Raw genomic sequence first — 23,954 nt, forward strand, 5'->3', positions numbered from 1 at the left:
GAATTATGACCTCTCTTTTGACTCAAAAAGACCGATTTCCAAATGCATTAATACACATAGGTGAGTACATCACAGTCCCATATGTGCATTTGTATGTATGTTGATATTTGGTTTATTTCGAAGCTGTGTCTCTTTGAGCCAAAAATAAATAGGCCGCTCTTTCTTTCTTGTTTACAAATGACTTCTTAAACCACTCTTAAGGAAGTAAATACTTTGGGAAGGCATTTCATTGATATGACATGTGATTTTTTTTCCATCATTTTGTCAAATATAGGGAAGGAATTGTCTCACTGTTTTTTCCAGATAACTTTTGCCATTTTATTTTTTCTTTCATTTTTTTTTCAGTGATTAAACCATTTATACCCCTTCCCATTGAAAATACCTGATTAAAGAACATGTTTCTACTGAATAATAATAATATTCCCCATTTTTTAATAATTTTGTTTTATTTTTTTTTCTTAAATTTTCTTTTGTTTTTCTCAAATTTTTTTTATGACCTGTTCTTTGTTTTTTTCTTCATTTTTTCTTTTGTTTTATGCAAAGTAAAATAACAGCAAGCACGATTTATATACAAGATGTACAAAGAATAGTGGTACGTGTTAGTGATTGCAGAATATTTCAGTTTGTTTTATTCATTTTTAATTAATGTTTTTCTTTATATTTTTCGGGCCACCAAACTTTATTAGTGGGCCACCAAAAAAAATTATTTGAAGGTTTTGGTGGCCCGAACGGGCCACCACCAAAAAAAGTTAATGTGGAGCCTTGCTTTAGTTGTGGGTAGGAGATATCTGTGAAGTCCCAGACCAAAAATGAGATGACTAGACTTTCTTTACTAGATCCAAAAGATACAGTTAAAGTTTTGTTCATGCACGAGTGGTTACGTGGTTGGGTAGAGTATGTATGTTCCAATCATATATAGAGATTTAAAGGTTATTAAGCATTATTACTTTCAGAATACAAAACAATATGAAACATTATACAACTGTCCTTATGTACCGCTGTGTCCCTATTCACCCTGTTTTACGGTAATAATAATAATAATAATCCGCTTTTTTATAGCGCTTAATCCATCGAAAAGACGTTTCTAAGCGCTTTACAGATATATTATTACCCCGGTCATCGGATTCAATCAGTCATTCCCACACACAATGTGTGCACATCCTCCACTCCCTGGGGAGTATTCCAGTCAGTCGCCTGTGAGGCGCACACAATACTGGACAAGCTACAATGACTTTCACATCCTACCGGGTACCCATTTAGCACCTGGGTCGAGAGTGGCAAAGTGTGGATTAACTAATTTTTACTAGTAAAACAATTGATGACTGTATTTGGTATATTCATACATTTCTACATTGGTACATTTTCAGGTTAACCTTCACACAAGAGTGTACATTGGTGACTGTTTCAGGTACGATATCTATTTCTTAGCGGTGTGTTGTACTATCGTAAAGAAAAAGTAGTTATGGTTTAATTAACTTAACATATTTGTATTTGTGAGATTCATCTTTAACTGGTAGTTTATTGCTGACTACCTTTGGTAGTAATGTTACCCATGGACAGTTGATTTTCCCATGGTCAAAAAGCAAGGTTTAACTTAATTTCCTGCCAGCAAGCTGCTTGTGAGGAGCTTGCAGGGAGCATGCAACTTTTGGAGTTTTATTTAATTTCAATACAAGTGCCATCATTATCATCCCAACACCCTTTTTTATGCCTCCACCCTGTAGGGTCCCCAGAAGCTGTCTAGCAGCTGGGGTCAAGAGGTCAAGAACAGTGGTCAATGAACTTTGTCAAAAAAATGTTTTTTCTACACACAGTGCATATCTGTGTTAAACAATAATTGAAGAATTTGGTAGGAAGTATATGAATAATATAAAGGATTTGGGGGGAACACAAGTGATATAGAAAATGTTAATGACAGAGGTCAGGGTGATCGCTTTAGGTAGAGGAAGGGTTTGTAGCGGGAATGCAAAGTTTACTATTCAAAGCCAAATATGCCATTTCCAGCATCTTGATACTCTGATTTATTAGAAAACTTAGAAATTGGGGGAGGGAGGCAATATTTAATATTTCTATGTCATTGTTATGCTTTTCTATTTCCAGTACATGTATTTAAAAGCATAGGTTAACATTGTTCCCCCATATCATGAGGAGGAGGGACACCCCCCCCCCTCAATTTCCATCTGTGGGTATACTACATGTACCTTAAAGATAGTGGCTCTCATTTACAGGCACAAAATGTGAGACTGGTAGAAAATGATATTTGTAGAAGTAATTACCATGTAGGAACTTTCCTGAGAAAATTAACTCCTTTTTCAAATTATAAGCAAATGTTAATTTCAATTTTTGTATATGGAATGCAACAGCTGTAACCTGTCACACACCTGTTAAAAAAATAATAAAACTAAAGATTTGCATAATATCTCTTATTAGAATGTAACAACCTACATCAGTGGCACTTGATATAAAACAGGATATTTTTCTTTCTTGTCAAATTTAATGTTTGAGTCTGACTGTAAGTGAAATCTAACTTTAAATTTAAAAAAAAATGAACAGATATTTTGATAGTGAATGCACAATTTTCACTATTTCTGGTAATCTTGTTTGTTGATTCATCCATCTGAATATACAGGTCAGCCAGCTTCGTTCATTTTTTTCATCATTTTTTATTATCGATGAACAACATTGTTAAACAGTAGCTTTAAATTCAGATTGTAGAGGAAATTGAGAGGATCTTGCATTCTTTTAAGTATATGTAGACTTGTATATGTCTGCTAATGATCAGAACAGAGGAAATTCCATTGTCTAATCTGCTTTCAAAAATGCTCTCCCCTTCTTACCTCCCTTCCTTTCCATCCCTCACCTTCCTATTTCCCATTTTCTATTTTTCTTGTCATCTCTTTATTTTCTTGCCTGATGATGTGATACATTGAAATATTTTCTTGTATATACATTGTTTATTTAATATTCAGTGTGACTGTTATTAATAATAATTATTTGCCAAATAAATTGAAATTAAAATTGAAAAATTTAAACTATTAATTTAATATTTTGCATTAAGATCTCTCCTAAATGTTATAATTTGAGATTTATTAATACCCGTATTTCAATTCATGCTTATTTCTAATTTGTGAGCATGTGCTCAATTTATATTGTTTGATTTTAGACTTGCTCAATTTCTTTTTGGTTACCTTTGTATTAAATACCTTGCTGATAAAATAACTGAATAGTTCCTGTGATTTGTTTTTGCTTGTGAATGTGACCTCCCGTTGGTGACCAGTTGAAGGTGAGAACTTTGAGTTTGTGTCCGTATGCGTTTAGGTTCCTTTTTGAAAATTTTGAAAATTAGCTCGCTGAGTGTTTGTTTGATTTTGTTGCCTCTTAATTTTTTCTTATATTTATCCATTCCTATGACGCTCATTATGATAACTATTATTTATAAAGGGGATAGTCATTATAATGGGATGAAGATGGTGAAAACTGCGATAAGGGAGCATTTGGTGAAGATGAATATTATGATAAAGGGAATGATTAGGATTAAAAAAAAATAATGACAGGGGTATTCGGGTATGATGTAGATCACGAATTATGATTATACCCTCTCATGATCTTCATCATCACCGAATACCGCGTCATAATAATCACCATATTCAGGCACCCCATCGTCAAAATTACCCGCTTATCATGATCATGATCACCAAATACACCCATCATCCTAATTGTCAAATTAACCCAATCATAATTATGAAAATAATTATCCCCTTTATCACTGAAAACCCTTTTTATCTTAATTATCACCATCTTCATCCCACCATCATAAGTATGATAATTATCCCATTTGTTATTATTATCATCAGTGTCCCTAAAGAAATTATGTAAGAGAAAACGGGAAAAAAAACTTGTGGAGATAATAGCCATTAAGCAAGGACGGACAGGGGCTTTAGGTGCACTGTCATGTCATCTGAATCTAATTTTCAAGCGTTTTGATACAAAACTGGATAAAAAACAGAGTTGATCAAAATTTAGAGGGGCGCACACCTGTTGCACCCCCGGGATCTGCCACTGCATGTCATTTTGAGTAGATTAAGGGAGAATTAAACCCTGGGAACAAATTAGCTCGTGTGAAAACAGAAAATCAAAGAAACAAATCAATGAAAGTTTGAAAAAACTTGAACTATTTTCATAAATAAGAAAGTTATGAGCATTTCAATGTTGAGATCACTTATGCTATGAACACCATCCTGTTGGCAATGCGACTAACGTGTGGTATGTCACAGTTGTACAACTCCCCAATTATTTGTCTACACATTTTACTTAAATTGCCACTTTTATCAAGTCTATCCATAGATCGGGTGTTTTTTTTTAATGGGATTGCATGTCATAGGGGTTCAATAAAATATATCATGGACAAAGAGTTTTTACTATAATAAGAATGTGCAAAAATAAATGTTTAGGGGTATATTTTCAGTGTACAAAGAGGAGAGTTATACTTCCGTGACATCACAAATCTTGGTCGCATTTATAATGGGAGGATCCCATTAGCATTAGTAATTTCGAAATTCAAATGCTCATAACTTTGTTATTGTTTGTCCAATTGTTCTCAAACTTTCACTGATCTCATTCTGTGATTTTTCTGTTTCCATACAAGCTAACTTGATCCAAGGGTTTCATTCTCCTTTAAACTTCGCATATAATGTGCGCATACCACCACACAAGAAAAAAAATGATCAAAAACAACAATGACCTAGACAAAATAATCAATAAATTTGTACTTCAAGGAGACACACAAAAAAATCTCCATTGAGTAGGCATTTCCAAGAAGTAATGCATGTCTTCACAACCCAGGAAGTTTCCAGTATGTGGAATTAAAACAAATGATAATAATGATAATGGTAATAATAATAAGACTAATACTAATAGTAATACTAATACTACTACTAATAATAATAATAACAATAATAATAAAGAAGATAATAATAATAATGTCATTATTATCATAGTTGTAAACAAAAGGTATTTACAACCATGTTAACAACAGTATATAGTATAATAACGATGATAATAATTATAATTATAATGATAATAGTAATAATAAACTAGGCCTATGTGCAATCGTTATAATGATGAGGCTTGTATGTTCAAAACTTGATAAAGCAAAACATACATATATGTATACAAGTTCTTAGTATCACAATAATTGGAAGAGTATATTAAGGATACATGTCTCCCCAATGTGTAATCTAGAGTTATTATGTCCCCCTTTTGTGGCTCAGAGAGTAATATTATATATTATAAAGGAGACATGAATTAAGAAGGTATTTCTTTTACCGAAACTGTCAAAACAGTGTGTCTTTGATGGTAACAAGTAATTAAGTATTTGAAAGACTATGTGTTGAAGATGTTTCTGCGAAATAAATACAAAATTTTTGTAATGCTTGTTTTGATTTTGTGGTACCATTTTGATATTGTCTCCAAAATATTCATTTTTATCTCATGTCTCCCCATTGATTAATCCAAAGTTACTATGTCTCCCTTTTGTTGCTCTGATAGTAATGAAATGTGAACTGTGGTAAAGGAGACAAAAATTACGACGGTATATCTTTTACTGAAAACATGTGTCTTTGAGGGTAACAAGTAATTAAGTATTTGAAAGACTACGGTTTGAAGATGTTTTCTGCGAAATAAAAACAAAATTGTGTATTCTTGTTTTAATGTTATGGTACCATTTTGCTATTGTCTCCAAAATATTCATTTTTATCACATGTCTCCCCATTGTGTAATCCAGAGTTATATATATATATATAATATATATGTAATGTATATATATATATACATATATATATTAAATTTTAAAGAGTTCAGAAACGCTTTCAAAAAGATTTATACACGCCTGATGACCCCTGCCCTTTGGTTGTTTTGGTTCGCCGTTCATTGTGATGCAACAATAAGCTTGTCTAATGTTGGTCTCCTGTTCATTGTGACGCAACAATAAGCCTGATTAGTTTTGGTGTGCGGTTTATTGTGACGTAACAAGGTTGCTTGGCAACAACATGCGGGCTACCGGAGGCGCGCCCCTGTTGCACACGGACATCACATGCACATCATGTGATCCCGGCGGCGCGGAATCGCGTCATTCTTTCGTGGCTTTTGACGAGAAAGGATGTGTGTCTAGGCTGGAACAATTTTAAATATATTTCGTGCAATTTTTTGTTAAGTTACAGTTAATAGGAACAAGTTACAGTCGTAGAACACCTTTCTGTTTTGGAAGTGATATCTCAGGCTTCATCGGAACCAGCAGCGATTAGAAACACCCGGACTGCGTCGGTTTTAATTATAACAGTTAGACAGGAAATCCCGTAATTGGCTCTTCGTGGAACTTACTTACTTAGCTGGAAGCTATTTGGCTAAATAGCTCTAGAGTATGCTGAAAGCAAAGAAGAAGACCATGAAGACGCGCAAGGAGTCGGGGCGAGGTCGACCCCGTAGGAGTCGAGAGCTTCATGTTGCTGCTGGTACTGGTAGTGTCCCTGCAGGTCAAGAAGCAGCAGGAGGCCGAGATATGTCGCAGTCCTCAGGCTCAGTGGGTCCTGATACGGCGGACCAAGGCGTGGGCCTACAATCCCAGCAAGTATCCGGTGAGTACGGCAATATAAATCTAGGCCTAAGTGACGATAATGTTAGGGCTAGACCTAGATCTAGGTCTAACGTTAGATCTAACGCTGCTGGTAGTGTCGAAACTAGTCGAATTGGTACGAATGGCTGTAGGCCAGGGACTATGTGGCCTGTTGTGGTGCAAGGGCAGGGGGAGGACCTGCGCACTGCGGTTAGCTCTCCCAGTGCGGTAAACCTTAACGCGGTGCGAGAGAACATAGCCTCAGGGGACGGTGGGGCCATTGTCGGATCCTTGGCTGAGGGCATAGATTTATCGACCTCTAGCACTCGACCCAACACAAGCATAATAAGTGAGAGTACCTTTAACGTTAGGCCTGGCGTTAGATCGGGTGTTGGATCTGATATGCGTGAGTCACAACAGGTCCCGGATTGTGATCCCCTCCCACAGCCACTGGTAAGCGTTTGCGACCCTCTAGGGGCGGATATTAGCTTAGGGTTGAAAGAAAAGATCTGGCAGGGTGATTATGTCGATCTTGTTTTGTTGCAAAAGCAAACCAGGAACAGCTTCCTTACCAATAATATCGGGCCTGGCACCACATTTCAGTTGATGCCCTCGGCGAGCGGCTTTCAGCTGCAACCTCAGACTAACGCTAGGCAGCAAAGAATTACTAGCATTGAACAGTGGACTTCGGTTTTCCTCGTTTACATATCGATCTACCTGGAGAGGCATCCAGGGAGGGAGTTGTTGAAGTACATGGATATGGTGCGGGGGGCTGCTCGTAACAATGGCGGTTACGGGTGGAGGGACTATGACGTCCAGTTTCGTCTCCGTCAGGCACGGAGCCCGGCCCGATCTTGGGTGAGTATCAATGCAGAGCTTTGGTTGTTGTTAGTTGCTGGCGGTGGGCGGAGGAGCTCTTCGTTTCTCCCATTTCAAGGAAACATGCAGCGCCCACGGTCGGGGTTCGGGGAGCACAGAAATACCTCCCGTGGACGGAGCAGTCCACCAACTGACTCCCGCGGTGCGATCGGGGGTAGATCTAGGCGCGGGGTGTGCTTTGCGTTCAACAGGGAAAACTGCTCCCGAGGACGAGGCTGCATCTTCGTCCACCGATGTTCCCGTTGTGGGGCCGATGGGCACGGGGTTAAGTCATGTTCAGTTACCTCCTCCACTGGAGCCCCCACCAGCAGTAATTAGATCCCGGGTTCAGTATGGTTTAGCCCCCACTCCAGTCAAATTGCAGGCTATGATTACTATGTTGGGTACATATCCAAATCATGCACACGCACGTCAGTTACTAAACGGTTTTCAATTCGGTTTTTCACTACATTTCGCAGGGGCTCGGGTTCCGGTTCGTGCGAGGAATCTCAGGTCGGCTCGTGACAATAAATCAGCCTTATTGAAGAAATTGCAAGTTGAAATAGAGTTAGGAAGGATAGTGGGCCCATTTGCATCTCCTCCGTTCGCCAACTTCAGGTGTTCGCCAATAGGTCTCGTGCCCAAGAAGGCCCCGGGGGAATTTCGGTTGATTCAACATTTGTCGTCTCCAAGAGGGGGGTCCGTGAACGAGGGCATTCCTCAGTCAGAATGTTCATAGGGAAGGCGGATATAAAGTCTGCCTTCCGTCTGCTGCCGGTTAGACCGGAGGACTTCGAATTGCTGGGAATGTGTGTGGATGATCAGTTCTATTTTGACCGTTGTATGCCCATGGGTTGCTCTATAGCTTGTTCGGCTTTTGAGTGTTTCAGTACTTTTTTAGAGTATTGTTCACGCCGTGTGGCAGATTTGGAGTTTATACAGCATTATCTCGATGATTTTTTCTTTGCGGGTATCCGCGGTTCGTGTCAGTGCGAACATGCCATGACCAGCTTCATGGCGGTGTGCGAGCGCTTCGGGGTGCCTATTGCTGCGGAGAAGACGGTGGGTCCAGTATCTGTTATAACTTATTTAGGTCTCGAGATTGATTCCATGGCATTTGAGGTCCGTGTTCCACAAGATAAAGTTGAAGAGTTGGTTTTTAGGTTGCGCGAGGTCTCGAAGTTGAACAAAATTTCGCTAAGGAAATTGCAGTCTATAATTGGGAGCTTAAACTTTATGTGTAGGGCGATCGCCCCCGGACGGGCGTTTATACGGAGACTGATAGATTTGACTCGGGGAGTAAAGCGTCCCTTTCACATGATTAGGCTAGGAAAGGGGGCTAAGGCAGACATGGCGGTTTGGCTGGAGTTCTTAACTCACTACAATGGTAGAGTCATGATGGGTAAGGAGGCATGGCACATTTGGTGCCTTTCCCCTCACTCGCTATGAATTCACTAAAATGATTAAGAGTTGCATGAAATTTTGGTCCCTGCCTACCGAACGTTTTTCTTCACATTCGTTTCGAATCGGGGCGGCTACGTCTGCTGCTATGTCAGGATGCACTGACGGGCAGATTGAGAGTATGGGGCGTTGGGCTTCGAACACATTCAGACGTTACATCCGAATTGACATGGTCGTATGAAGTGGCCCCAGGGAAGCGGGTCAAATTGGTTTTTGTCACTGAATCCTCGTTAGGTGCATTCATTCATTTACAAGTATACTCGAGGTTCGATAAAGTAGGCCGTACTCGAAATTAGACATAATTTTCTTGATTCCAGGCGCAATATTGATATTGCCATGTACAAATACCCATTGTATTTGTGATATGGTAAGGCTGGTGAGTTCTGGCCTTGATATATTTTTCTTTGAAGAATAATTCAAAAGATCATAAGTAAATAAGGGCAGGAATGAATAAAAGTAAACCATTCGTGACAGGAATTATTTAAAGCCTGATTTGATCAGCTTTTATTCTTTAAAGCGGCAACACCACGCCCCTTCCTCAAGTATTGTTATTATTTTGTTATCAGGGTGAGTTTCAATTTTGTTACGTGAAGTTGCCAAGTACAGGAAGATAGAGAATTTAATTCTAGATCCACTATCGACGCCAATATAGCGTTTCTTACAGTTTCAAGTTAATTACAACCTAATCCATCGATACAAATAAGTTTAATATAGCTAGAATTTTAGCGAGCTCCTTTGAATGGTAGGCACCTAGGGGCATCATTAAGCTTGGAGGTGATTATAATTTTTATGTTCATATGTTAGACACAAGATACTCCCAAAAGCTTCTTTTCATTTGCAGCACCCACAGTCTGGATCGTGGGGGACTCAATAGTGCATTGGGCGGCCCATCGAGGTCAGCAGGCGTGTGAGGAACTCTACGGTGGGGCGATGGTTACCTGGCATGGCAAAAGGGGCCTACATCTGGGAGAGACAACAGCCTTTCTGTCTTCATTGTTCCGCTGTGCGGGCTCGACGCCGTCTCATATCTTGCTTCATGTGGGGACAAACGATATTGAATCAATGGGAAAGAAAGATATCGCGAAGGACCTGAAGGATGCGTTCGAATTCGTGAGGGGCCGTGGGTGCAACATCATTTGGTCAGATATTTTACCACGGCTGCATTATAGGGGGTTTCCCGACGGACAACAGGGCCTCGTCGACCGGAAGCATCGCTCTCTGAACAGGTATGGCAAATCATTAAGTAAGAGGTTGAACGGATTTTACATAGGGCATCCGGACATAACATATACCGCTCGAGAGCTGTTTCGCCCTGATGGAGTTCATTTGTCAAATGCTGGCACATACCTTTTCTTACGGGACATCGCTAAGGGGTTCAGGGAAGCATTCAAGTAATAGTCACGCCCACCTCATATAGAGCGGGACAGGCAACGCCCCCCTTTTCTTGTTAGGGCTTTTGAAGGCCCGTCATTTTCTTTATTTGTTCAACGGATTTTGAAACTTCATGAATATTACGAAGTTTGGATAAGTAGTGACCCATATGTGAAGGGACTCATTTGAAACCTTAAGCAGTAGATGAGGATAGAATTTTGGGGTGGGTGTTTGTCATTGGCATAGTAAAACGAAAAAAATTCAAGCATGGCAAATATGTGAGAATATTGCAAGATATCCTTTCGGTTGTGAAAAAAAAAAAAAAAAAAAAAAAACATTGTTTGGGTGTATTACCCCGTTCTTGTGAATTTTCCTTTGAGGCAAACTACCTTACCTAAGAAGTGTTCTTTGGCGGCGAGCTTTTCGCTCGTTGGCGGAATTTATCGATTTGGGCCTTCATCACACTTGCATATAACTAGAAATGATATTAGCAGTCGTAATACTTGTAATTTCGACCAGGAGCCTCGCTCGATTTTACATGCGGGGAGGTATACCTGAAGGGAAGTGATGGGGGCCCGGTTGGAAAAACTTTTGCTGGAATCGTTGATGAAAGCTGGGAATGGGCGGTGCACCCTGGGTACATAAAAAACTTCCCCGTCTGATCGGGCATTCCTGACGGCTAGCAAGGGGGGGCTCGTGGCAATGCAGAGGGGACATTCGTTTGTGAGGGGGTTCTAGCCGTGGGTTAACCCTTCTCTGGCTACTTACTTGGTTTTCACATATTTTGATTCAAGGTTTATGTATGGGGTGCAGATTGCATTTATTCACATAATTCCTCATTTTTCAGCATAGATTTCAGCACTAGTTCTGTATTTGTGTTACCCTGACTTTACAATTACAATATTCATGATATGATGTGAATTCAGGTGGGTTTTACAATTACAAGATTCATGATATTAATGTGTATTCATGTATTACCATGGAAAATGAGGCATGTAAAACTGACAGTAAATAATGTTGAATAAAAGCCACGAAAAAACGCACGATTCGAATAGCTTAACGATTCTCATTTATCAGGCATGAATAAACACATATATATATATATATATATGTATAAACGAGGAGGTGTAATATACATGAATACCATGTGAGTGAAAAAAATGATACCATGATTCCTAACAAATCTCTAATTAACGCATTTAATCGTTATAACATTGCAGGGCTGGCAGAGCGAATTTAAAAGTGGGGGGGGGGCACAGGGAAAAAGGGCACATTTACAATTTTTTTTTTAAAGCATATATTCCCTAGTAGCGTAATTAGCCCCAAACAATGAGGGGCAGACGTTGCTTAAAAGCTGGGAGCAAGCAAAGCAGCAAGCAAAATTTTGTGATGGAGTTTAACATAATATTTGGAGAATAATACATATTTCACCCCTTTTCTTTCCTTTTCTTTTTTTTTTTCTTGGTCGTGAAATTCTTTGGGGTCTATTTTTTGGGGGGGGAATGAGCAAGTGCATCTCATCCCGATTCAGATGCCCCTGCAGAAAATGAAGGGTGCTAATTGTAAATACCTTACATTAACAAACTGTACATTTCGACCAAACTATAAAAAAGGGCATTTATCAAAAGTAAATAAGGGCATAGGCCCTAATCAAATGGGGCACTTGATCAGAGGTGGAAAAGGGTGCACTACAGAAGAAGAATTTCACTATGAAAAAGGGCAACTAAAGGGGGCAATAAAACAGTCTAAAGGAACCTTTTTTCATTAAAAAAAATGCAATTGTAGTCAGAAAATAAGTAAAACGAGCACTGATCGGGCATAAAATGAGCGGTTTTAAGAGAAGGGCAACTTCTCTGATACGATAATGGGCACTTATAAGAAGGCAACAGGCACTCGTTAACACATAAAACAGGTCCTTCTGAAATGAAAGGGGCACTGAACGCGTTTGTAAGGGGGCATTATTCTTGGGTAAAAAGGTTCAAAAGGCTCCCCCGGTCAACTTCAAATTGGCGCCCCAGCTGTAAATTTATTACCTCCCATTTCTTTTTTACTATTCCCCTGTCTCTCGCTCTCTACCTGAAAAGTTCAAGTCTAAGTTTTTTTCTCGACCCCCCCCTTCTCTCTCTTTTTTTCATTCCAGGCAAAGTGAAAGGAAAATTTCCAAGTTTCCATCGTGGCTACCATACAAAATAGAGAGAAATTTGCTTGATAATTTCAGCTCACAATACTCTTTGCGATAAGGAACACCTTGTGTGTGGAACAGGAACATGCAGGTAATGATTTCAATCCAATCCAAGATTAGAATCAAACGAAAATTTGAATTGTTTCAGAAAGTGGCAAAATATGATGCTGGGCACAATTTGACCTTGAAATGGGATTGAGAGATTTTTATAACATTTGCGAAGTATTGGTGGTGGTGAAATTGGCTGGTAGTCGGCCAGTGTGAAACTGCATTAGCGCCGTCATGACTGCAGAAGGGATCATAATAAGTGGAATATAGATAACTACTAGGTTGATACAAGATAATTACTGATGATGAAGAAAACTACGAAAGGAATTTATCATGACCCATCAAGCTGAGTATGCTTGGATATTCTAGGTACATTCAGATAATTAGAATATGAATCACAACAGGACAATCTACAACAACTGAAATGAATTAATTACCAAGTCTTTCATACGTAATTCAATCCACTACACTGGGTCCTCCACATAAGAAAAATATAATTGATTTCCTATAAAAAATATTATTACAAAACTTTGTCTTTTATATTTTAAAGGAGCTTTCTCTTACATCTCACTCCTCAATGTCAGTGATCTTCTAAATTGAGTAAGTACTGATTGACAAGAGGTAACATCTTCCAGTTATCTGTTACCATGGATACCACAGTGATGTTTTCCTGAAGCTGTAACTGTAGCAACAGATGCCATTGAGGTGGCAGCAGCAAGGCAAGATTTATTGTTCTTCCATCTGAAACAAGAAATATAAAAGGTTGATTATGATAAAATTACAAAACTGAATGATTGGCATAGTTGTGTTAAAGAGAGCTATACTGCAAATTATGAACTATAATTGATATTCCTTACATGTTAACTAATCCATATAATTACATGTATAAAAGGAGGTAAGTCATGAATAACTTAGTTTGGTTTGGTTTTGGTTACTTTTCATATCTCACAAAATATCAAGTACAATGCAATGTCCAACAAAAGACAGTAAATCATCAATGATGAAATAATATAATACATCACCATTATTCATAACAAATAAAACAAAGGTTATACAATTGAACATTCAGATTGGAGACAGATATATGAGGATATGAAGGGCAAAATATCAAAAAGCAGTTTGTAATTTATAGTTTCCCTATTAATAAAATTATAAGTAATTTTCAACTGGTTTATATTATGAATTTGTTACAAGAAAAGAAAGAGAAAGAGGAAGGAGAAAAAAAAACATAGGTAGTTGGACTGACGATAGTTAAGAGGAACACTAGAGAGCTAAGAAATTGTCATTAAGATATTTGTTTAAAGAATTGCAATGTTTAAAGTCGGTTAGTAGATAATTCCAAAACTTACAAGATAATGGCCTGTATTTTAAACTCTGGTTTAACTTAAAGTGTGGTGTAAAGTTTGAATTGATTATGGATAGCTACATGGGATATAAATCTCCATGTCTTGATGATCAATTTATTATCACATATGGTCCTATTTTAAACTCTGGTTTAACTTAAAGCGTGGTGTAAAGTTTGGATTGATTATGGATAGCTACATGGGATATAAATCTCCATGTCTTGATGATCAATTTATTATCACATCTGGCACTCAAAATGTTACAGGCCCGATTGACATGATAAATATAACAGTTTCCACAACAATGTGAACATAGGAATGAGGAGTCCCACTAGAAGTATAAGCAAATGATCAACACTTGCAGCTTTCCATAACTTTAGCCCATTCAGACAATGTTTTAAACTAAGCTGGAGCTCTGAATACAGGTAAATTGGTCATGCACAGCTTTGACTTAAAATATCATGAATCACATGATGAGCTCAATAATTCATATCACAACATATTAAGATCAAATATGACATATATTTATCTTTCTATCATCGGAAATATATTTTGTTGCCAAATATTATAAACTTCTTTCTTCTTACCTTGTACTTCATCTGAAATCACAATGTAATCCACTAATTGGGACTGCACTATCCTCTGTATTGATTCTGATCCTAGAGCTACAGTACAAATTGATTCAGCACTCATAGATTCTGGTCTGTTAAAAAAAAATAAAAGAGTAAAACAATTTGTATGACTGAAATCCTCTGATTGGATATGCCAATGACCCTCTACAGTCATCCATATGGGTGAGACAAGTAACCTGCAGACAATTGTTGCTTTTTCTGTTGTATGCTTCACTAATCCATTTAAAAACCCCTCCCAACCCTTTAAGGATGTTAATGGCAATATTTTCAAATCAGGCGTTAGCTCTACTGTTGAGTATATCTAGTGAAGTTACAATCAAATTTGTGAGCCACATGAAGTGTAATCATATCCACCCGATTCTATTATGATGTCATAAATGTGCATACTGGTATGCAAAATGCACACATGCTATGATCAGGGATGCCAGTAGCAAATGGTCCCAGGGCCTGAAAATTTTTTGGAAGGTAAATTATAAATGTGCACTAAATGCAGATCACAAGCGTGAAGTCACGTCCCGCTAGGGTCTGCATAAGGGCCCTGGAAGCTCTAGGTTTCTATATCATGTAAGTTGTTGCTGGTTCAATCTGAACCTATTTCAGGTATCATCTTCCCCAATATTCAGCTCAAGTTTGACATAACATAATTTATAAGAAACGATGATGTCATAATGAAGTTTACAAGAACATAGACTAACACTTCCGGAATTGGATACATGCTTCCATTCGACATGGCTAACTCATTTCTGCAGCACAGTCAATCACCACAGGGTGCACTACACATACTAAACATATTGTTATAATATACACAGGTACTATAACTCACCCCATGAAAGTCCCGATTTATAGTCCTTTTAAAAGTCATTCTTTCTTTCAAAAATGCGGAATCTGTGCAATATTTCCAGAAGCTGGGTTGCAGAAAATGTGCTAAAAATAAAGAAATCTGTGGTTTTGTTCAGAGTTCGCAGACGTTCTTGCAAATTTAGGATCGTATCTTCAAAATAACCAATCAAAAAAGAAAAAAAGACTACCGCATTGTATTTGCACAGAAATCAAGATGACGGCATGCTTTAGTGGCAGACATGGGGTCTGTGCATAATACGGGAGCGAATGCCATGCTTTGCTCTCTGAACGGCCAGCCTGAGAAAACTCGACTAGCCGGAACTTACAGTAAACAAAATGAAAAAGCCAGATTTCCAGTTATAGCTAGAGCTCTGGCATCCCTGCATGAAAAATAACTTGACAACTCAACTCTTTTTATCAGGAAGTTGAATTCCTGAGCTCACAACATGTACCATTTTCATAAATAATAAATTATAACAATAAAAGTTATTTACCCCGGGTAGCCACTTCAGTTAGAAAACTGCTCTACCCACAGGCCCTGCATAACATAATATGTTATTGTTACTCTTCTCCAATCTAAATGCTGAGCACCTAGTAAGAAGGCAGAAAGTCCCATTTTTAAAAGTCTTTGGTATGACTCGGCTAGGGATCAAACGATCCCACGTCATCCAATTCATGAGACAGGTGCTCTACCACTAAAGCCATCTTGCCCATTTATTTAAATAGGCACTGAAATATATTAATGTAATTAACTGTATTAGCTAATGAATCATCATATTTGTGTAAAATCAATCTAACCTTGTCTGCTCATCTTGTCTGATGCTCTCCCATATTTCATTGAAGAGATCAAGACGTAAAGAAGGCATGATGGGAATGGGGATGAAGAGGTCATCAAAGGTCACTTCAACAGGTTCCAATTTGCACACACAAGTTTGACCATCACTGCTACTAAACATTGCACTAGAAGAAACAAGACAACAAGTGGAATGCCTCTGGCTGTCTCACCTGCATCACGCGGTTCAATATAGCAGCAGTGCTGACTATGAATACTACTCTAACTCGCACAAGATGTTCAGTGATACATGGTTACTCTTATGTCCAAGTTTAATGAACTAGACCACTTTTTATGAACTAGACCAATAAACTTACAGAGATATGATGGTGGTTATTCAACGAAAAACCCCAACATGGCCAAAGTTCATTGACCTTACATGACCTTTGACCTTGATCATGTGACCTGAAACTCGCACAGGATGTTCAGTGATACTTGATTACTCTTATGTACAAGTTTCATGAATCAGATCCATAAACATTCAAAGTTATGATGGTAATTCAACAGATACACCCAATTCGGCCAAAGTTCATTGACCTTTGACCTTGGTCATGTGACCTGAAATGAGCACAGGATGTTCAGTGATACTTGATTACTCTAATGTCCAAGTTCAATGAACTAGACCAATAAACTTTCAAAGTTATGATGGTAATTCAACAGATACCCCCGATTCGGCCAAAGTTCATTGACCCTAAATGACCTTTGACCTTAATCATGAGACCTGAAACTTGCACAAAATGTTCAGTGATGCTTGATTACTATTATGTCCAAGTTTCATTAATCAGATCCATAAACTTTCAAAGTTATGATGGGAATTCAACAGATATCCCCAATTCGGCCAAAGTTCATTGACCCTAAATGACCTTTGACCTTGGTCATGTGACGTGAAACTCATGCAGGATGTTCAGTGATACTTGATTAACCTTATGTCCAAGTTTCATGAACTAGGTCCATATATTTTCTAAGTTATGATGACATTTCAAAAACTTAACCTCAGGTTAAGATTTCGATGTTGATTCCTCCAACATGGTCTAAGTTCATTGACCCTAAATGACCTTTGACCTTGGTCATGTGACATGAAACTCTAATAGGATGTTCAGTAATACTTGATTAACCTTATGGCCAAGTTTTATGAACTAGGTCCATATACTTTCTAAGTTATGACATCATTTCAAAAACTTAACCTCAGGTTAAGATTTGATGTTGACGCCGCCGCCGCCGCCGCCGCCGCCGTCGCCGCCGCCGTCGGAAAAGCGGCGCCTATAGTCTCACTTTGCTTCGCAGGTGAGACAAAAACAAATTATATTCATTTTCAATTAAAGATGGGTTTCATGTATATACATATCTCTTATCACTTAATTAATCAGTCATAAATGTATTTGATAAATTGATTAAAATTAATACCCATATTGAGATTAGTTTGAATAAGTAAATTGACAAGCATGCAGTATTATACGAATAGCGAATAGGGATGAGTGTGAAGGTGGGAGATTTCACATAAGGTGAAAGAAAGATGGTCTATTCAACGAGGCATTAGCCAAGTTGAATAAAGTGTCTCACACCATTGCACAAATAACAATAAATATTCGCTATTTGTGTTTGACAACGCCTCAGAAGTTAGAGGAAATACAAACAATAATCTTTTTTCTTTCCTTCATAAATCTATGAAAATAAGAATGAAAATTTTGAAAACAAAAGGAAAATCCTTTCAAAGAAGCATCTGATCTGCAGCAGCAATGCGCATTTCATCCAGTAAGCCCAGCCCTACGTGTATCGGGCCTGCATTTACAAATCACATGCAATGCGTTGAATCATATTTTTATCATAGTGACGTCACCTTTTCCTGACCCGTGCAATGGTACACTTTGGATGGTACGTGTATGTGTGAAATGGAACAAATGTTTGAAATTCAGCCTCTCATTTGCTCGAGTACAACAAACTAAGTGGGCATTGAACATAAATTTTTTTAGCATTCATTTGAAGTGGTGTAACATTTGCAGCATTATACCATTTCACTTTTAAAAACCATTGTCATTTAATTCAGGACCATTACTAATCCATTTTGACATTTTACTACAGTAAGCATATCAGCTCTTGACACGAACAAGCTAAACTGGTGATTTAACATGAAAATTAAATATCACACTTCACACTTACTGATCGTTGACCAACTTAAAACTGTAACTTATAGTAACTTAGTAGAAATTATATTAAAGAGTACCACAAGAATCAATTTGCAATTGATTATAAATTTTAAACATACAGATCATTTAAACTATATGTGTAGCTACTTATTTCTGTTGCATTAGGCACACCAGAAATAAGTTGCAAAATCATTTTTTTTGGGGGGGGGTATTTTTTACTAACAACCAATTGCAACTTTCTCGCTTTGCCCCAAGTATTATTTACCTTACAGATAAAGATGTAGGTATAGGTTCTCTGGGGTAGAGTGCTAATGTGACCATCTGACAGCCATCTTTGGGTTCAGATGAATTTTCGACTGACAGTGATGCAACAGTCATATCTTGAGAGAACAGACATGGATATGACAAAGGAAAAATAGGAATGACCTAAGTTATAAAACTTGGCCTACAAAACAAGGATTGATTCTTCAATGGATATTTCCTTTACTCTCTGTTCCACCACAACAATATTGTCATTCATTAGATAGTAAAACAGAGTACAACCTCAGTGCACAGTGGATATTGAGCTAATAGCTTACTCTAAACATTCCATCAGATTGCTCTATTATTATTGAAGTCAGGTAGAGTAATAATAGTAGCAAAAATGTATCAATTGTGAAATATTGTAGAAAAAATCCCTGACTGATAATGTAATGCGATAAATTTTGATCAAGATCATGTAAGAACAGTTCTTTAAAAATCTCCCCCCCCCATGAGGAAAGAATATGAATAAAGAAAAATCACAAACAAAGAGAAAAAAAGAACATGAAAATTTCATCAAAATAGGATTTAAAGGGGTACCCCTTGCTGAAAATAATATAATTTGAACAGATAAAGAAAAATCAGACAAACAAAACTCTGAAAATATGATCAAATTCGGACAAGGAATAACAAAGTTATGGAACTTATTTGCATTATTCCGGTGAAACAATTCTAGGCATGTCTTCATGAATATTCTATGAGCAAACCGATGATGTCAAATCTCCACTTGTTCTTTTGTATTTTATTATAAGAAATTAGGTTTTTACATATTTTTTTCCTTCAAGAACCAAAAATATTGGAATAACAACTGATAAAGTGAATTAGATATTCAATTCATTGCTGCAACTTATTTCATTATAAGAGAGATATATCATTCACACATGTATGAAAAATGAAAAAATTATGATTTCATGTAATAACATAACATAAAGGAAATTGGGAGTGTGACATCATCAGCACATCAAATGAATATTCATGACAACGTGCATACCCCTTTAAAGGGTTTAAAATAAGAAAATTATAACATATTACAGTTTCAGTCAAATTCGCAAAAATTGATATGCACATCCTGGTTGGTTATACAAATTGAATGACTTACTCACCAACCCACTATTTCTTTTGTATTGTTTTCAACATCAAATAAATAAAAATAAAATATTTCATTTTTCCTCACAGTAATGTAAAACAAGTTTTGATTACTCCTTGATCATGTGGAATAATAATTCGCATAGTAAAATGCAAAAAAAAAATTGTGAGGGTATGTCATCATCAGCTCTCTCATTTACATACTACAAGTGTATAATTGTTTCATAAAATAAGCAAAACTATAAAACAGCATTACTTTGTTTTTTTAACTGAAAATGTTTAAATCAATACCTTCTATTGACTGATATGCAGCAGGTGTATCTATATGAAGAATCACTGCATAAAGGTGTCTCATAGAATCAGGAATATCTTCCAAGAAACGTTCCTGTCATAGATGCAATAAAATACCAATTGTTTATATAAAAAATACATCACAATCTTTTAAATTAAATGGAAGAAAACTATGTCACAAACTTACTTCTTTACAAAGGTTTCATTGTTTGATAATGATTAAATATATTCGGTTTTCAATTTTGACATTCAAAGTATTGTCAATGTATTTATTATCATTGGTCTGAAGGTATAATTTGAAATGCAAGCCATTCACATGTATAAATGATATAGGGACTACAACAAATAACTTCAGCATATGCGGCACTACCAATTAAATGACCCTTGAAAAAAATAAGTAAAATAGATCTCAAAGAAAGTGTGACATTTCCATAAAAGGTTGACTTGTAAAATTTAAGCAAGTATTTATTCAAGAGAAATCAACTTACATCAAAGTGAAGATAATAATCAATGTATATGCATGTAGTACTCTCTGATGATAGTGATTGTAGAGCTTCGTGGTATTTGGTTACAGAGGAAGAAAAATCTTTACTAATGCGGTGTGATGATGTTCGTTTTCTAATTCTGACAGAGATAACACAGAAAGAAAAGAAATCACAATCAGAGATATATGGTTGCTTGGAAATAACATATTTTTTAACAGATAAAAAGCTTATTTTAGTAGTTGTGCTAAAAACTATCACTAGTCTTTAAACAAATACTGATCACTCTCACTTGGACAAATTTCTCGAGACAACAGGAAGCTGATTAAGCAAAAAATTGGCATAGGAGATGGTTTGCATGTTTTGGTCTCACAAATCTCATCAACTTAGCTTGATTAGATTTACAGAAGGTGAGGCAAAATTTACTATATTTCTGCCAATCATTATCTATTCAGTCATTTATTTCCTGAACAATAGGAGGGGTGAAGAATGTTTCTGAATAAATTTGACTCGTGCATTACTAATTTTTTGGGGAAAATAGAGAAGCAAAGGGAATGGGGAAGACAAGGAATGAGAAAGAGGGAGAACCGAGAGAAGAGTGTATTTTTACCTGGTCAATTTGAAGACTGTTTGATTTAATGTATCAACTGCTCCAGCAGGCTTAACACTAGCACTACCTGTTACTAGCCTCGTTAGATTCTGAGAATCCTCAGCTGAACCAATGGATGATAAAATCTGGCTAATCTGTTATTAAGAAAGAATGTCACTGATGTAAAAATCAAGCGTTGTAATGTTGTAGACCAAAAAGTCAATTTTTCCTCTTTATGTTTCAATTGGGTGTTGGATACAGAGTTTATTACAAATTATACAACCAACAAACTTATTAGAAAAGTATTTTAGAAAATCATAAGAATTCTCAAATTTAACTTAAAGTATGAATAATGCAACCAAATCTCATCACAGAACTATTGTTTGCCATTAATGGACAGTAGGAGATCCCTCCCCCCTCATGTGTGTACCCAATATGTTTGCTCCCAACAAGATAAGCAAATTTATAAATGTCAAAAGAAATTCTAAAACTAGATCCATATAGAACAGTTTAAAATCGGCATACCTTTTCACTTGATAGATTGGTGAGTATTGCATAGTAGAGACAAGCTCTATCCCTTATCTCTATATCCTGATGCCCAGTGAATAGAGTGTAGAGTGTGTCACCCATATCTGAAAAAGTGAAGCAAAACATACTTCTGCACATAATTTGAATTTAAAAAATACTTGGGGCTCATTTGATTGGATTCGGTTAAAATTTGTTTTGAAATCATTACCACTGCTAGGACTTACCTCCAAATGAAAAAGGAGCCACAGTAATCATCAAACCAGACTTGCAAATAATGACTTATCATCTCTAATTTGTTATTCTGTTACCATTGTCTTGCCCAAATTCACCAGGATGTGCAAAATAAATGAACTGTCATTTTACCTAAACAATGTTTCTCAAAGAATTTTTATTAAAAAAATAACCTACCAGAGTAAATACCAGCCTTGCTATGGACTTGGAGCAACTGATGACATACAGAAAGTATCTTGTTGCCTAGAAACCAGGATCCATCCTGCATCAGTGATGTTCTATGCAGTAGCATCTGGAGGTAGTCTAAGATAGGCTAAGAAAATTATTCAAATACAGAAATAAATAATTGTTGCAGTAATATAAATATATTTAGACACAGGGTGCACCTGCATTAGCTGGCATCAATAGACCACAGCCTGCCCTAACCAATACCATGCTTGTTTCAGCCCTAATATCTTATTGAATATTGTTTCAATATAAACACATTACTGTACAGAATATTAAAACATATTAATCATTGACAGAGTATTAACTGGTTCCCAACATACTGATGTTTGACTTGAAAAAGGTTAAGGCCTGAACTAAGAAGCAATGATTTTTGTGAGGTAGAACTATTGTTCCAATAAATGATGAATCTCAACATGTCAGACCATTTTGGATCTAGATTTCATAATAATTCTGGTCATAAAAGATATATGGACTGCTATGAGAGACAAGGTTGTTTCTTTTGGCTTTCAGGTGCCTAACAAGCCTGAAAAAAGCAGTATATTGTGGTCCCCTTGTAGCAGTCCATACATCTATACCATGGTCTTGTAGTTTTGTTGAGGATACTAGTATATTGACTTGTGTACAAAACCACAAACTTACTATGTATGCAAGTCAAAGCACTTTGGTGAGATATAACTATCACATCATTAGACATTTGAAGAGCTGTAATATTTTTGTTTATGGATGCATCAATTTTCTTCAATTTGTGTTCTTTGATAGCAAAAATTAATACAACCAACCCTTTATGAGGAAACTGACTATAAAAAGAATTGCTACAGAATGCAAAATGTCCTGGCTGTGATTTTAATGGAGTAGAAATTCACTATTTCTACTTTGCCTTTTCTCACTGTTAGGGCAAGAAACAGCACAGATCATACATTAATAGAATGAACTGAAACAAGGAATCGCATCAAAATTTGAAAGAGCAATATCATTAATGGATGCATAATGTATAATTAACTTTCTCATAGAGTCTCTTAAATGTGTATCTCCATTTCTGCATACATCTTTAGTATTGCCAAACAGTCTATTCAAAGTGATGTTCAGATTCTATAAATGTGCGACACAAACTGAATCCCAGATCATTCTATATTCTGCATACTTTACATCGCGTACAAGGGCATCTATGTACCCCCATTCATGTCCAAATCAAGGTGTAAAATATGTCATAACACAAACACACAAGACAGGAAAGAGGTTGCAAGAGGACAGAAGATAAAGTCTCTGACACTACACATTATGGAGAGGCAAGTTTATTAAAACCAATGCACCAAACATGCAACAAATTGGTACAGAGCCTGTATCAGACTCTGAACTGCTGTTCCCACCTCAGCCTAACAAAGTTCTCATGAAATCTCTTTATTAGAAGATAAGGATAAAACAAGTCAATGCCATGTCACTTGAACATGGCCAGACTTATCAAACTGGAAGCCTTGGTAATAACATAACTGTGAAGCACTTTAAAGACATTTGGCCTGATATGTTGAGCATTAAAGAAAAGGGGAATATCATCACTATATACCCATAAAAAGGCACTAAGGGCAACATGAGCACACTTACCTTTGGGGATATTTCAGTTTCTTGAGCTGCCCTCTGAAGAATGAGAAGATAATTTTCTAAATCAGCCTCTTTATTGTGAACATCTGATGTGACAACATGTTGAAGGAGTGTCTCAAGAAGAAGCACAGTAAAACTCCTGGTAATTCAACACAACAAATGTTGATTGATGGAGTTAGTCATAATTTCCATGCTATTTACAAATCATGAATGCAGGAAAATTCTGTTTAGAAATATTTTCTAAAGAAATATATTTCATTGAAAAGCTTTGTAACTTAATACATAATCATTTTTTTACTCAA

General features: G+C 36.8%; 2 protein-coding genes across 4 annotated transcripts in view; one reads left to right on the forward strand and one right to left on the reverse strand.

The window, feature by feature from the left end:
* LOC121410508 (AP-5 complex subunit beta-1-like) overlaps positions 1-23,954 on the reverse strand; it is a 59,115-nt gene that overhangs the window by 6,282 nt on the left and 28,879 nt on the right. The window contains exons 15-24 of one of the 2 annotated variants that reach the window (XM_041602654.1): positions 23,656-23,791; positions 22,006-22,141; positions 21,595-21,701; positions 21,091-21,224; positions 20,487-20,622; positions 19,999-20,092; positions 18,587-18,701; positions 16,144-16,305; positions 14,461-14,576; positions 13,095-13,271 (exon numbers count right to left, since the gene is read on the reverse strand). In XM_041602654.1, the coding sequence (XP_041458588.1) occupies positions 13,111-13,271; positions 14,461-14,576; positions 16,144-16,305; positions 18,587-18,701; positions 19,999-20,092; positions 20,487-20,622; positions 21,091-21,224; positions 21,595-21,701; positions 22,006-22,141; positions 23,656-23,791 (1,297 nt within the window). In that variant the 3' untranslated portion in view covers positions 13,095-13,110. Of the gene's footprint in view, positions 1-10,681; positions 13,272-14,460; positions 14,577-16,143; positions 16,306-18,586; positions 18,702-19,998; positions 20,093-20,486; positions 20,623-21,090; positions 21,225-21,594; positions 21,702-22,005; positions 22,142-23,655; positions 23,792-23,954 lie in introns of those variants that run through there. The other variant, XM_041602653.1, reaches the window with a different exon arrangement.
* On the forward strand, positions 1,233-8,886 carry LOC121410509. Of its 2 annotated transcripts, XM_041602656.1 has the most exons (2): positions 1,233-7,643; positions 8,671-8,886. In XM_041602656.1, the coding sequence occupies exons 1-2, from the start codon at positions 6,419-6,421 to the stop codon at positions 8,685-8,687; spliced, it is 1,242 nt and encodes a 413-aa protein (XP_041458590.1). In that variant the 5' UTR covers positions 1,233-6,418; the 3' UTR covers positions 8,688-8,886. The 2 variants fall into 2 exon arrangements, with proteins under 2 accessions (XP_041458590.1, XP_041458589.1); XM_041602655.1 differs by lacking the exon at positions 8,671-8,886 and having other exon boundaries at positions 1,233-8,198.

Source organism: Lytechinus variegatus, chromosome 3, assembly GCF_018143015.1.
Source record: "Lytechinus variegatus isolate NC3 chromosome 3, Lvar_3.0, whole genome shotgun sequence".
NCBI classification, from domain to species: domain Eukaryota; kingdom Metazoa; phylum Echinodermata; class Echinoidea; order Temnopleuroida; family Toxopneustidae; genus Lytechinus; species Lytechinus variegatus.

What these genes read in the sequence shown, in the direction of transcription:
- LOC121410509 (XM_041602655.1), top strand. Translation starts at nt 6,419, where the DNA reads ATGCTGAAAGCAAAGAAGAAGACCATGAAGACGCGCAAGGAGTCGGGG.